Genomic DNA, 15848 nt, shown 5'->3' with positions numbered 1-15848 from the left:
CATGAGAAAATTTTCACAAAAAAAAAAAACATTTCAATATGCAATTTTGATAATCAAAGATGATTTTTAAGGGATACTACAGGGGGACTTTAACCTATTTGCAGCCGCGAGCGCTTCAGCAGTGAACTTAAACAGATCAGTTCATGCGCCATTCATTCTGGATGTGTTTGTCATTGTTCTCATAATAATATAGTCAAGCCACCTTTATTTATATAGCGCTTTAAACAAAATACATTGCGTCAAAGCAACTGAACAACATTCATTAGGAAAACAGTGTCAATAATGCAAAATGATAGCTAAAGGCAGTTCATCATTGGATTCAGTTATGTCATCTCTGTTCAGTTAAATAGTGTCTGTGCATTTATTTGCAATCAAGTCAACGATATCGCTGTAGATGAAGTGTCCCCAACTAAGCAAGCCAGAGGCGACAGCGGCAAGGAACCGAAACTCCATCGGTGACAGAATGGAGAAAAAAACCTTGGGAGAAACCAGGCTCAGTTGGGGGGCCAGTTCTCCTCTGACCAGACGAAACCAGTAGTTCAATTCCAGGCTGCAGCAAAGTCAGATTGTGCAGAAGAATCATCTGTTTCCTGTGGCCTTGTCTTGGTGGTCCTCTGAGACAAGGTCTTTACAGGGGATCTGTATCTGGGGCTCTAGTTGTCCTGGTCTCCGCTGTCTTTCAGGGATGTAGAGGTCCTTTCTAGGTGCTGATCCAGCATCTGGTCTGGATACGTACTGGATCCGGGTGACTGCAGTGACCCTCTGATCTGGACACAGACTGGATCTGGTGGCCACGGTGACCTCGGAACAAGAGAGAAACAGACTAATATTAGCGTAGATGCCATTCTTCTAATGATGTAGCAAGTACATAGGGTGTTATGGGAAGTGTTTCCGGTTCCGGTTTACCTAATTAATGCAGCCTAACAATCCTTTAACGGATTTGGATATTAAAAGCATATTAGTATGTTATGTGTATGCCAGGTTAAAGAGATGGGTCTTTAATCTAGATTTAAACTGCAGGAGTGTGTCTGCCTCCCGAACAATGTTAGGTAGGTTATTCCAGAGTTTAGGAGCCAAATAGGAAAAGGATCTGCCGCCCGCAGTTGATTTTGATATTCTAGGTATTATCAAATTGCCCGAGTTTTGAGAACGTAGCGGACGTAGAGGATTATAATGAAAAAGGAGCTCATTCAAATACTGAGGTGCTAAACCATTCAGGGCTTTATAAGTAATAAGCAATATTTTAAAATCTATGCGATGCTTGATAGGGAGCCAGTGCAGTGTTGACAGGACCGGGCTAATATGGTCATACTTCCTGGTTCTAGTAAGAACTCTTGCTGCTGCATTTTGGACTAGCTGTAGTTTGTTTACTAAGCGTGCAGAACAACCACCCAATAAAGCATTACAATAATCTAACCTTGAGGTCATAAATGCATGGATTAACATTTCTGCATTTGACATTGAGAGCATAGGCTGTAATTTAGATATATTTTTGAGATGGAAAAATGCAGTTTTACAAATGCTAGAAACGTGGCTTTCTAAGAAAAGATTGCGATCAAGTAGCACACCTAGATTCCTAACTGATGACGAAGAATTGACAGAGCAACCATCAAGTATTAGACAGTGTTCTAGGTTATTACAAGCAGAGTTTTTAGGTCCTATAATTAACACCTCTGTTTTTTCAGAATTTAGCAGTAAGAAATTACTCGTCATCCAGTTTTTTATATCGACTATGCATTCCATTAGTTTTTCAAATTGGTGTGTTTCACCGGGCTGCGAAGAAATATAGAGCTGAGTATCATCAGCATAACAGTGAAAGCTAACACCATGTTTCCTGATGATATCTCCCAAGGGTAACATATAAAGCGTGAAGAGTAGCGGCTCTAGTACTGAGCCTTGAGGTACTCCATACTGCACTTGTGATCGATAGGATACATCTTCATTCACTGCTACGAACTGATGGCGGTCATATAAGTACGATTTTAACCACGCTAATGCACTTCCATTAATGCCAACAAAGTGTTCAAATCTATGCAAAAGAATGTTGTGGTCAATTGTGTCAAACGCAGCACTAAGATCCAATAAAACTAATAGAGAGATACAACCACGATCAGACGATAAGAGCAGATCATTTGTAACTCTGAATAATATAGTATCTATTTATCATATTTTATTGTGATTCATCTGCAACAGAAATAGTGACAGTTTGAAAGAAAAGGATTTATATTAGGGCTGTGCGATATGTACAAAAAAAATTATATCATGATTTTTAATCGATTTTGACACACACAGACATGCTTTACAGTCATAAATGCATTCAGTATAAATTTGAAACAAATTTCCAAATGAAAACGAGAATGAGAGCTTTATCAAAAAGTTGTAACATGTCTCTAGAAGAGACATAAGTCAAAATAGTCACTAAAGATGTCAAACAAAATGTCTAGACATATGGCAAACAATTATATATAAAAAAAAAAAAGTGTTTTTTTGCTATGCATCAGTCATAAAGCTCACTGTAGCGGTGCCTCAGGTGTTATATGTTTTGCCCAATATATTTATTGCCCAAGGTTCACACGTACTCCGTCTGCAGTGCGTATACAGTAAGTTATGTGTACACGGTTCAGAAGCAGCAACGAGAGCGCATTGTTGTAATGCGAAAGTACATTAAAATAATGCACGAGCTCGAATCTATCCACTTGCACGCAGATTTCCTTTGCTCTTAACAAAACCAGAGGTGCGTGCTCAGATCATAGACTGTATAAGGCTCAGATACACGCTGCCTTACAAGGTGTCTCCTCTCGCTCAACCTGTGTCCTGTGCACTCACAACTCTCTCTGTGCTCATGCGCAAGATATTAAGTCTTTTCACACCTTTCTATTATAACCTTTTCTGTTCTCATCTTTTTACTGTGTGCAGTGTGAATGTTCTGATCTGTTAACATGGGCTCGAAAGACAAAACGCATCACAGCAGAGTGTGTGAACCTGGAGTTAGGTATATGCCCAGTCTGCTCTGTTCTCGCGCTCCACTTAGGTGCGCTGAATCCTGATTGGTTCAGATAACATACTTGCGGGAGGTCAGGGCCGCGGAAAATCATGCTATAAAGCGATTTAGAAATCGCGCACACTCAAATTGCTATTTTATTTCGATTAATTGCACATTTATATATATATATAGGATTTATTTCTTGTTTATATTGATTAACCTGGAGCTGGCAGGTGACTGGACTGCTGTTGTTCTGAGCTGTTTCTGGAGACCAGCACACACACACACACACACACTCCTCTGTGTTTCTGCAGGACTCTGTCAGTTATCCGCTGGTGTCGGTCGGCTCTCAGTGGCGGCACTTTCGTGAAGGTGTGTGTGAGTTTGTGTCTCTGCTGGTTCGTGGCTGTCGTAACAGTCTGCTGTACGATGATTTCCTCTTCTCGTCGTTCATCGCGCTGCTCACGGGTCTGGCCGACTCACAGGTCCGAGCCTTCAGACACACCAGCACGCTCATCAGTGAGTCTCAGTCCGGCAGCACACGAGGATATGCTCCGTTAGTTACACTGGTTCAAAGTATACCGTCCTCTCTGTGTGTGTGTGTGTGTGCAGCCATGCGGTTGATGTCGGCGATAGTGTCCGTCGCTGCGGAGGTGACCGCTCGAGCGCTGATGACCCGGAGACGCTGTGAGCTGGAGAAGAACAAGCCAGTTGAACACAGAGCCATAGACCGAATAGAAGAACTGGAGAGCTCTTACAGAGAGGTTAAACACACACACACACACACACTCTTGTCTGATAGTGTCAGTGCCGTCGAATCAATATCACTGAACATTAAGTGTCTTTTAAACCCCTTTGGTTAGACACATGGCTTTATCTGGATATGAATGAATCATTTTGTTTATAATGTTAATTGAAGTGTAAGACTGTAAAGGTTTAGATTTTTTACATTTTGGTGTAGTGCCAAACTGAATTACTTTTAGCTGCTGTGTGTCACTGCCATCATGAAGCAGTTCATCATCTGTGTGTCTCTGTCGTCCTGCTAACAGCTGCTGCATAGCACAAGGCTGGATTTGCCTCATTTTTAAAGTTTGCTTCCTTGATTGTTATTTTGCTGTTTATTACTGTGAAGCTGCTTTGAATCTGTATCATGTAAAGCGCTGTAGAAATAAATGTGATGTGCCTCAAAGGTTTGTGTGTGTGTGTGTGTGTGGCAGCTGCTGGAGCATCAGGAGGACCTTCGCTCTCTAATGAACGGGATCTTTAAGGGTGTTTTCATTCATCGGTATCGGGACAGAGTTCCTGAAATCCGTGCCATCTGCATGGAGGAGATGGGGGTGTGGCTCAGAGAAAACCCCGCCTCTTTCTTCAATGACGAGCACCTCAAATACGTGGGCTGGATGCTGCACGACAAGGTGTGATTAGCTTAAAAACACATTATGTGCTGCTCTGATGATCAGACCCATATACAAACCATTCTGCACTGATAAATGATCCACCATTGTGTGTGTGTGTGTGTGTGTGTGTGTGTGTTTCAGCAAGCTGCCGTGCGACTGCAGTGTGTGTTGACTTTGCAGAAACTGTACATAGAGAAGGATTTCATCAGCCGGTTAGAGCTCTTCACCAGCCGCTTTAAGGTGAACACAAACACGCAGACGGGTTTAAACACAGACTGAATCTGTGACACAGCTGATGAGATCTGTGAGTGTGTGTGAATGCACTGGACTAGTTCCTGTATAACGCTAATGCTGCACATACAGGAGAGTCACATCACGTGTCATCACATCAACTGGGTGGTGCTAGCGCAGTGGATAAGACACATGCCTTTGGTGTGAGAGACCCGGGTTCGAATCCACTGTGAGACACCAATGTGTCCCTGAGCAAGACACTTAACCCCTAGTTGCTCCAGAGGCGTGCGACCTCTGACATATTTAGCAATTGTAAGTCGCTTTGGATAAAAGCATCAGCTAAATGAATAAATGTAAAAAATGTAATGTCACACATCTGACATATGAGCTCATGAGCACAGTTAATGGAAGATCAAATAAAAATAATTAAGATGCAGTACATATTGAGTCAGCAGCTAAATATTGTTGTAATATCATTGTTTCAGGTTTTCTGAAAGCATTTTCCAGCCATATTTGTTTTCTTTGCAAAGTGCACCGATTATTCGGCAGGCGAAAATATTAGGCCGGAAAAAAATACAAATAAAACTTTTCCAGTGTTCAGCCGAATAAGCTTTTTTTTAATACACCCATCACTCGTCAGATGCCTCAGTTTGAAAAGAATTACCTTCTCCTCAGCAAGGCTGCATTTATTTGCATGCCTGATTCAAGTAAGAAAAAAACAATGACCAGTGTTAGATAAGTATTTTTACATTTTTCTTTTGTATTAGTGTATGATGTTTCAAAATAATAATTTATTTCATATAGTGTCCATTTTATTCATTTAACATTTAATATTAGGGATGCACTGGTCATAAATCGGTTTTTGGTCTTTTTTCAGCTGATTTTTTCAGAAGTGCACCCGCGTGCACAGACTACATTGTAATCATTCGCTATCATGTCATTTGTGTGGAAGTATTTCGAGATCTGTGCGCAGGACACAGGCAGCCGTTCAGCACTGGAAGTGTAGAGCTACACGTATGAGGCACAGATAGCAGGAAGTGAACAGCTGTTGTTGTACTGGAGCACAAATAAAAGTCTTTCCAACGCTCACTGAAGCTGTACGAGCGTACTGTACCTGTCCGCGCCCTGTGAAGAGATGTTCAGCTCAACTTCTCACGTGTTGGATGAGAAACGAAACGAAAGACTAAACTGTGACAAAACTGAAATCTATTTTTTTTTGTAAAGTAGAACTTGCATACATGTTTGAACAGCCACAAGTAAACGTCAGCTCTTTATAGGATGATTATTTTTATTTTACCTTAAAATTACATCGACTGAATTTTATTTAAAAATCACCTTCTGTAGCACACTGAAAAAAAGTGTTTCATTCATCCAATTAAAACATTTTAGGGTAATGATTCACATCCATATTTTTAACTTGAGACAATAGTTATTTATTTTTCATTGGCTCAAGTAAAAAAATATGTGAATCATTAACCTAATTTATTTTATTTAATTGGATGAATGAAACACTGCATCTTTGTTTTATTGCACCAACATTATTTGATTTTAACATTTTGGAATAATTTATTTATATAGCATACTTTTATTATTCTCACTGGTAAAGACCTTTTTTTATTATTTAAAACCAAATTTAGAAACTAAAATACTGCATGCTGATTAAGAAACATTGAATGTGTGATGATTGTGTTGTTTGGTCTGTAGAACGATGCAGTTATTGCCTTTAATTTCACATGGTCACAGTTGATCTTTTCATTTAAGGCCAGTTCTCTGTAGTTTCAACCCAATTCAAAAACAAAAGCTAAATGCTGATGTCTGTATCATCTGTGTTTGTACTGAATGTAGGCTACTTACTGCGCAGTTACTGCCTTTAATTTCAGATTATTGTTTTCAATAGCCAAAAGCCAGTTTGTCCCATTAAATACCAAATAAACATCTTGTTTATGCGCACTGTCCTTCTTTCTTGTTTGTTGCTTAAAGATAAAAAAAAAAAACAATCGGAAATCGGTATCGAATTCGACCAGTTTGCTTGTAAAAAAAAAGCGCTATCGGAATCGTCCATGAAAAATCATGATCGTGCATCCCTAGTTAATATTGGAGGCATCCAAGTTATGAAACACCTGAACATTTAGTTTTTTACAGTATCGCAATAGTTAATACTTTTCCTGGTAACTGGTTACTTTTTGTAATGATGTAACTCAAGTTTCTATTTGTGAGAAATAACTAGTAGTTATAACTAATTACTTGTTTAAAGTAACTTGCCCAACACTGGTCACTACTATTGCACTATAATGCTGCTGCTGTCACCTTATGACATTAGATTTACACTTGAGTTAGTCTGTCATTATGACAGTAGCTCACTGGAAAAGGATGGCAAATGCCCTTCCTTGTGTTTGCACTAATAAATGTTGCTGCCTGCCAGCTGCAATCGCCAATGAAATGCTGTTCTGTATTTTTTTGTATATCGTCATAAATATCATTATCTCAAATATTCTTGAAATATTGTGATATAATTTTGAAGCTATATCGCCCCCTACTGACAGCCTCATCTACCAGCTGCTTAACGGTAATCGAAGAACAAGATTATTAGATTTTTCTTTGTAGAATACATTACATACAGGGAAACTAACCCTTTACACTCAGATGGATGTATGAGATCAAACCGTGTCAGACTGAAGCGCTCTCAGACTGACTCCAGACCAGTGGCTCATCCCTGTGTTCAAACCCTGAATGAGAAGTGCTGTAGAATTGTAGTAATTCATCGTTTATTTGGGGTATATTCAACATTCATGTTTCAGCCGCTGTTCTTTAGGGGTTTAAATGTGTGTTTCTCTGCTCAGGAACGGATTCTGTGCATGATTCTGGATAAAGACTCAGACGTGGCAGTGGAAACGGTGAAGCTGTTACTGCTCATTAAACAGTGAGATTCTGTTCATTAATTAGCTGCTTTGGATGTGTGTTCACATTTAACAAAATGATGTCGAACTGCTGTGAGTGTGAAAACCCCCCATGTGCATGTGATCATGATGTTGCTCGTATTGACTCGTGTGTGTGTGTGTGTGTGTGTGTGTGTGTGTGTGTGTGTGCAGGCAGACAGATGAAGGCCTAAGTGAGGAGGAGTGTGCTGCTGTGTATCCGCTGGTTTTTGCCACACACCGTGGTCTCGCCTGCGCTGCTGGACGATTCCTGTACCTCACGTATGTTCAGCTTCATCATGACATCATCATCATCATCTCCTCACAAACCATCACAAGTGTCACGTGTTGTGTGTGTGTGTGTGTGCAGGCTGTGCAGTGTGTTGGACGAGCGCTCAGACAAACGCAGTGTTTCTGTCCTCCGTTTGCTGGCACATTTCTTTATTGAGAGCGAGGTAAACCACATCCCATCATGCTTCTGTCTTCTAACAGATCACATGATCATTGTACTGTTGTACAGTCGTGGCCAAAAGTTTTGAGAATTACATAAATATTGGAAATTGGAAAAGTTGCTGCTTAAGTTTTTATAATAGCAATTTGCATATACTCCAGAATGTTATGAAGAGTGATCAGATGAATTGCATAGTCCTTCTTTGCCATGAAAATTAACTTAATCCCAGAAAAACCTTTCCACTGCATTTCATTGCTGTCATTAAAGGACCTGCTGAGATCATTTCAGTAATCGTCTTGTTAACTCAGGTGAGAATGTTGACGAGCACAAGGCTGGAAATCATTATGTCAGGCTGATTGGGTTAGAATGGCAGACTTGACATGTTAAAAGGAGGGTGATGCTTGAAATCATTGTTCTTCCATTGTTAACCATGGTGACCTGCAAAGAAACGCGCGCAGCCATCATTGCATTGCATAAAAATGGCTTCACAGGCAAGGATATTGTGGCTACTAAGATTGCACCTAAATCAACAATTTATAGGATCATCAAGAACTTCAAGGAAAGAGGTTCAATTCTTGTAAAGAAGGCTTCAGGGCGTCCAAGAAAGTCCAGCAAGCGCCAGGATGGTCTCCTAAAGAGGATTGAGCTGCGGGATCGGAGTGCCACCAGTGCAGAGCTTGCTCAGGAATGGCAGCAGGCAGGTGTGAGCGCATCTGCACGCACAGTGAGGACAAGACTTCTGGAAGATGGCCTGGTGTCAAGAAGGGCAGCAAAGAAGCCACTTCTCTCCAAAAAAAACATCAGGGACAGATTGATCTTCTGCAGAAAGTATAGTGAATGGATGCTGAGGACTGGGGCAAAGTCATATTCTCCGATGAAGCCCCTTTCCGATTGTTTGGGGCATCTGGAAAAAGGCTTGTCCGGAGAAGAAAAGGTGAGCGCTACCATCAGTCCTGTGTCATGCCAACAGTAAAGCATCCTGACACCATTCGTGTGTGGGGTTGCTTCTCATCCAAGGGAGTGGGCTCACTCACAATTCTGCCCAAAAACACAGCCATGAATAAAGAATGGTACCAAAACACCCTCCAACAGCAACTTCTTCTAACAATCCAACAACAGTTTGGTGAAGAACAATGCATTTTCCAGCACGATGGAGCACCGTGCCATAAGGCAAAAGTGATAACTAAGTGGCTCGGGGACCAGAATGTTGAAATTTTGGTCCATGGCCTGGAAACTCCCCAGATCTTAATCCCATTGAGAACTTGTGGTCAATCCTCAAGAGGCGGGTGGACAAACAAAAACCCACTAATTCTGACAAACTCCAAGAAGTGATTATGAAAGAATGGGTTGCTATCAGTCAGGATTTGGCCCAGAAGTTGATCGAGAGCATGCCCAGTCGAATTGCAGAGGTCCTGAAAAAGAAGGGCCAACACTGCAAATACTGACTCTTTGCATAAATGTCATGTAATTGTCGATAAAAGCCTTTGAAACGTATGAAGTGCTTGTAATTATATTTCAGTACATCACAGAAACAACTGAAACAAAGATCTAAAAGCAGTTTAGCAGCAAACCTTTTGAAAACTAATAAAACAATGTGTTAACCAGTTTTCTCCAACAGTTAAAATTATCGAATGCTAACATAGTCTTCTATGATGTGCAACACTAACACCTCTACTAAAATCTCAGAAAAAGTTGTCTGGGGTTTCATGATCATTTAAACCAGGGGTGCCCAACCCTGCTCCTGGCGATCGACTGTCCTGTAAAGTTTAGCTCCAGTCCTAATCAAACACACCTGAAGCAACTAATTAAGGTCTTCAGGCTCACTGAAAAAATTAAAAGCAGGTGTGTTTGATTAGGGTTAGAGCCAAACTTTGCAGGACAGTCGATCGCCAGGAGCAGGGTTGGGCACCCCTGATTTAAATAAACATTTATCTTAATTACTGGAGTAGGAGCACAAAAATTGTTGGCGTATGCATAAGAACTGTTTCGTGTTTGCTTTTGCCTTCATAAATCCTGATGTCCCAGGTGTGCATCAATGTTTTAGCAAGATGAACGGCCTGTGACTGGAGCTGTGGTGTGTGTGTGTGTGTGTGTCAGTATCATGAACACGCGGCGTATCTAGTCGATAGTCTGTGGGATGTTGCGGGGGAGGAGCTAAAAGACTGGGAACTGATGACATCACTACTGCTGCAGGAAAGTGGTGAGTGTGTGTCCAATCAGTCTTGTGATTCTCTGAGTGCTTTATGCAGACGCAGGTGTGTGTGTGTGTGTGTTGTAGGTGTGGAGGACGAGCTGGAGAGCGCTCTGATTGACATCATGATGTGTGCAGTGAGACAGGCGTCTGAGGCCACGCCTCCCAGCTCTCGAGTGCAGAGGAAGGTGAGACTGACTCTTAAGCCCCATTCACACCAAGAACGATAGCTATAGAGATAACGATATTAGCGTCCACACCTACGAATGATATCGTCTGTTTGTTCTAAGCGCATCACCTGCGTCTGCCTCTAAATTCTCCAGCTCGTTATAGCAGGATGGATTCTGATTGGCTGTCAGTTTGTTTAGCTTTAGCTGTGAGCTTGCTTTTTCACCACAATTCAACAGGACATTGATGTAGGGCTGCAACTTTTTAGATCAAATAATTAATTGATTAGACTTTTTTTTTATTTATTTTTTTTATTTGGGTAAGCTCCCATTGGGTGTTATTCCATATCCTGTCCAATGCTGTCCTCCAAACAAGTGCGTGAACTCAGGGCTAGGAAAACAAATACAGTAATTATGTCTGTGTTCTGTGTTATACATTATGTGCAAGATAGAAAATATGGGTTGTCCTTTCAAAGCATAAGGAAGGTTTAAATTGCTTGAGATGATAAAGCACAAGCTCAATGCTCTCAGGTAAGTGTAAAGCTCTGTAGAAACACACATTCACTCCTCTGACATTAGCCTCTTTCACACAGTAATACCAGTAAATTGCCGTAAAATTACCAGAACGACTTTACCGGTAAATTCAAAAATGCGCTGTTCACACAGTCAACAACATTCCGTTTTTTTTCCGGAAAAGCACCATTCACACATCCATTCCAAAATACCGGTGAATTCTGTGACGTCATTAACCTCTAAACAGCTGCGCTTGTATTTTTAAACATGGAGGGTAATACGTGTTCAGTATTTCTGTTGATGGTTTCATTTTTGTTTCAAACTTTAGTATTCATGCAACTGCTTTTGTTACAGAGACATCGTAATAGACGACTGGTTTAAATAATCACCATTAATAAAATACCCGATGCTCTCGGGAGCTGACCAATTTATTGAAAATCGGCTTGAAAGGATTAATAGCACAATGAAGTTGCGATTGTAAATTGCAGTCTGTAAGATTGCGCGACATCGCAGAAAAGGTGCGTTCACAAATCTATGCTGATGCAAATTCATATCAAATAGTCTGTCAGTGCAGATAAACAGTTCTGCGTTCAAATTGAGTTCAAAAGATGTCACAAAGCACCGGAAAAAGTAATTACCATGAATGTGACAGAGGGAAATAGTAAAAATATATTTGAATTATTTACTAATAAACTAGTGTTTTCTGAGTCTGTGTGCAAGGATGAAGTTGCCTGACTCGTCATCTCCTCATTAGACACACCTTCTATACGGATTATAATTGTATTGAGATTTTTTTTTATTATTTCGTTAAGTAGTAATTTAAAGCTTTCTATATATATATTTATCATGTCTGTGAGGCATGTATTCGCTGAGTTTCGGTTTATTTTTGTAAGCTCTCCTGTTCAAGACGAGACGGCACAAAGCATTGTTTGTTTTCTTTATTTTTTATTTCTTTATTTTATATTATGATCGCGCTGGCACCTATGTCCCAAAAAAGCGTGATTTATCTTGCACTCTCCGCACAAAATATTCGATATAGCGCACATGTATCTGGGTTTAACGTTAAAACATCGTTACATGCTTGAACTGTTTTATATCTTTAGATTTTATTTTAGACAATTCGTGATGATTTGAGAAGGCTAAAGTGATTAAACATAGGCTATGTAAACTCTCTCTCTGTGCTGGCCGCTTTAAAAACAAAACTTATAGGCCTGTTTAACGATCAAAAACTGCTACAACATACAAAACTGAACTATTTTAATAGCTGAAACAGTAGTATAAGCTGTTTTGGGAGAATTGGGAATAAAGACGGGCTGAACATCCTCATGTGAGTTGCGGGGCAAACCGAAAGTTGATGCCGAATGTCCAGCACTCTTCTCTTCTCCACTGCTCCGACTTCTCGTTTGTACCCTATGTGTTTTTACCTTTGTAAAAACTAAAATAAGTTGTAAAACTCAAAGTTATTATTATTATTATTTTATTGTGTTCGGCATGGTGGGCCGCGTGTGATTTCATGACGTGCCGCGGGTTGAGATCCACTGGTTTAGAGCTACAGGATTAGCCGGACGCCCAAATAGATTGACTAAAGTCATAACAGGAACAAGAAATACTTCCACTACTACTTCGTTTGTGATGGTCGTGTATTTTTCATTTATTTATTTTTTTTAGATATTAAGACGCAATGTTTTCAGTTTATTGATGACCTGTCTTTGTCCTGTGATGCATTGCTCTCGGAGACAGTTAACAGTTATTTTATCATACGTTACTGCATCACTAACAGTTTCTCTTAGATGACAAATTTCCTCATCCGCCCGGATAAGGAGAAGCGCTTTAATTTCACTGTCGCTTCAGTTGGATGAAATTTTTATTTTATTTTCTTAAACGGTGCGTGAATGCGTCTGATTGTTATGATTGGCCCGGAGTAGACGTCTTACGTCACCGCGTTCTGAACTCGTACGTGCTCATACCGGTAATTTCCCTTCTGCGTTCACACACTGCAGAATTCCGGCATTTTACTGGTAATGTTACAACTTCTCATACCGGTAAATTGCTGGAACGAATTTACTGGTATTTTTGAAAAGATCCTGTTCACACATGATCTCTTTACGGCAATTTACCGGTAATTTTCCAGAAAAGTCTGTATGTGTGAAAGGGCTTATTCTGTAATTTCTTTATCCTGTAATTCTAAGAAACTTGTTGCATTTATATTCAGTTGTACTACAGGACCGTTTAATGCAGGGGTGCCCAACCCTGCTCCTGGCGATCGACTGTCCTGTAAAGTTTAGCTCCAGTCCGAATCAAACACACCTGAAGCAACTAATTAAGGTCTTCAGGCTCACTGAAAAAATTAAAGGCAGGTGTGTTTGATTAGGGTTAGAGCCAAACTTTGCAGGACAGTCGATCGCCAGGAGCAGGGTTGGGCACCCCTGATTTAATGCTTGAATCTGATTGGCTGAGGAACATTCTGAGTTCCATCGCTTCGCATAGTTAACAGTAATAACGGTCGTGCAGTTTGCACAGAGAGCTGTTGTCAGCGCTGTCCTGACGATGTTATCAGTTAGCATAGTGTAGCAGCTTAAAGACTCATTTCTCACTAGTGATGTAACAGTGCTGTTTAGAGACACACAGAGAGGTACGTTAGCCTAATCCACACAATCCCTCTCTCTCTCTCTCTCTCTCTCTTTCTTTCAAGGAGAGTACTTTTTGTACACGAAGAAAACTAAAATAACGACTTTATTCAACAATTCCTCTCCTCTGTGTCTCTCCACATCAGCGTAGCATCATTTTGGCGAATCTGATCTGTATACAGATGGTGTTTACTCTTCTGTGTCAGCTGCACTGTGTCGATGCCCTGTTGTCTTTCAAACCAAAGCGTAAATAAACATAAAACACTTATCTTTGTGGCACGGCTGACACACAAGCGTACACTGACTGCGTTCAGCTCATATTCTCCTAAATGATGCTACGCTGATGTGGAGAGAATCAGAGAAGAGGAATTGGTGAATAAAGTTGCTATTTTTGTTTTCTTCGTGTACAAAATGTATTGTCTTTGCTAGATAACGTGAACGACATGGGGGTAGGTGAATAATGAGAAAATGTTAATTTCCTAACCCTTTAAGACCACTAACTCAGCTGTGTGACTGTTTCTCTCTCTCTCACACACACACACACACACACACACACGACAGGGCTGGGTGATAAATAGACTTTATCGATTAACTCAAATGTGTGGTTTACACTGATTTGTTTGAATGAAAATAAGCTGAACCGAGTTTGTGAGTGGAGGTGTGAGTGACTGGAGCGAGTACAATTCATGCCAATGGCTCATAATATAACTGCATATTTAGCAAGAATTCACATATTTAGCCATAGCTTGATACAGATAATTTCTCAGATCAGAAGATTATAATGAGCGGTAAGGAGTTTGTCTGTTCCTTTTACTGAATATTTTTGGGTTAAAGCATGATGCTGCTGAGTGAGAGAGATGTTTCCCTATGAAATGAAGAAGACCGCAGCAGCACAAGCACAGCATATCTGCCAAAAAGCAACCTGCAGCAGTGTTACTCGTTGCTCGGCTCGCCAAGCTTTACTTTTGTGGCTCGCATGGCAGAAAATAATACAGTGATATGATCAAGCAGTCAATACAGATATTTAGTAAAAACATGGCTATAACTTAACCCATTAAAAACTCATTAAAAATGTCTGTGAACATTTGGACGGCATTACACAAATATTTCCAAGCAGTCGTGTCAGGGAGATGTGTGTGTCTCTAGAAGAAAGAAAAAGCACTTTATTTGTTCTTCTGAAAGTAGATGCATTTAGGAATCTTTAAGATTACTTACAACAGAACAGCAATGCATTTTATGGAGGACCGTTTCATGAACCTAGAAGAGGAGGACATTCTGACTTAGATATGACAATCTGGCACTTCTGAATCAGCTGCTGGAAGTATGTTATTAGTTTAAGTATTTGCTATTGAATGTTCAAATGAGGAGTTTTGCGCAGCGTGTGTGTGTGTGTGTGTGTGTGTGAGAGAGACAGGGTCACACAGTGTAGTCAGCTGTCTGAACCGTCTGCAAACACATACAAGCTCCATCACTGTGTCTGTCACAACACTCTTGCCGCGTTTCCACCGAAATTACCCCGATCGATTGTACCAGGAACTATCCCCCCCCCAGACCTGTTGCTTCCTGTTTTTCCACCGCTGTCTAAAGTACCGTGAAGATTAGGCAATACAGAGTACAATACAATCTCAATACAGAGTGTGCAGATTTTGGACTTAAATCCTCGGTAGTTCAGACTTTACTTCGACTCAGGAGTGTGATGTCCACGACGACGTGAATCCGGTAATTCTGCAAACAGCAGCGATAACATCAGTCAGCTCGCTTTGACTACTGGAATTTTCATCTCTGTTTATTGACAATAACACTAAATATGATATCAAATACCACTGCCTCATTTCGTTTTTATTTGAACATAATAACAGCTGCAGAAATGTACTTAGTTCAGGGAAATGTGTATATACAGTCATTACAATGAAATGAATATTATATCAATTTGGCTTTTTTATTTTCATCTTAACATTTAGATGAATTGAATAAAGGCCAAAGATTACCTGTTAGATTTACCCAAAATGAATGATATGTTATGTTTAACCACTAAAGAGTCATCAGAGCCAGCAGCACACATCAGAAGATCAAGCCGAGGAGAGGCTGCTCTCGACGGATACATGATCACTGATCTCCCGCTGATCGCCTGGAGCCTGTCTTTATAAATGAACCACAGATTTGAGTTTTAAACAACTACATTCTCGCCTGAAATACTTTTAAAATTACATTTCATGACACAATAACACTAATATTTTAAAACTGATCCGAATAAATGGTGGTTGAACTCAACCAATGCTGCGTGAACTCAGCCAATCAGGATGTTTAGTGCTCCAAGCCCCGCCCCTGAAAGTTCCAGAACTTTGAAAAAGTACCACCTCACCAGCAGGGACT

The 15848-nt window shown here is 40.4% G+C and overlaps 1 protein-coding gene across 1 annotated transcript in view; it reads left to right on the top strand.

The window, feature by feature from the left end:
• Nucleotides 1-15848, top strand: part of LOC132137467 (cohesin subunit SA-1-like) — a gene marked incomplete at its 3' end in the record, with an annotated part of 50864 nt that overhangs the window by 4294 nt on the left and 30722 nt on the right. Inside the window, exons 7-15 of the mRNA XM_059547482.1 lie at nucleotides 3298-3502; nucleotides 3596-3747; nucleotides 4201-4398; nucleotides 4522-4620; nucleotides 7452-7531; nucleotides 7701-7808; nucleotides 7897-7981; nucleotides 10075-10177; nucleotides 10256-10356. Of these exons, the coding sequence (XP_059403465.1) occupies nucleotides 3298-3502; nucleotides 3596-3747; nucleotides 4201-4398; nucleotides 4522-4620; nucleotides 7452-7531; nucleotides 7701-7808; nucleotides 7897-7981; nucleotides 10075-10177; nucleotides 10256-10356 (1131 nt within the window). The remainder of the gene's footprint in view (nucleotides 1-3297; nucleotides 3503-3595; nucleotides 3748-4200; nucleotides 4399-4521; nucleotides 4621-7451; nucleotides 7532-7700; nucleotides 7809-7896; nucleotides 7982-10074; nucleotides 10178-10255; nucleotides 10357-15848) is intronic.

The sequence above is a fragment of the Carassius carassius genome, unplaced genomic scaffold (genome assembly GCF_963082965.1).
Source record: "Carassius carassius unplaced genomic scaffold, fCarCar2.1 SCAFFOLD_101, whole genome shotgun sequence".
Lineage (NCBI taxonomy): Eukaryota > Metazoa > Chordata > Actinopteri > Cypriniformes > Cyprinidae > Carassius > Carassius carassius.
The sequence above is the reverse complement of the archived record's forward strand: the minus strand, read 5'-3'. Positions and strand labels throughout refer to the sequence as shown.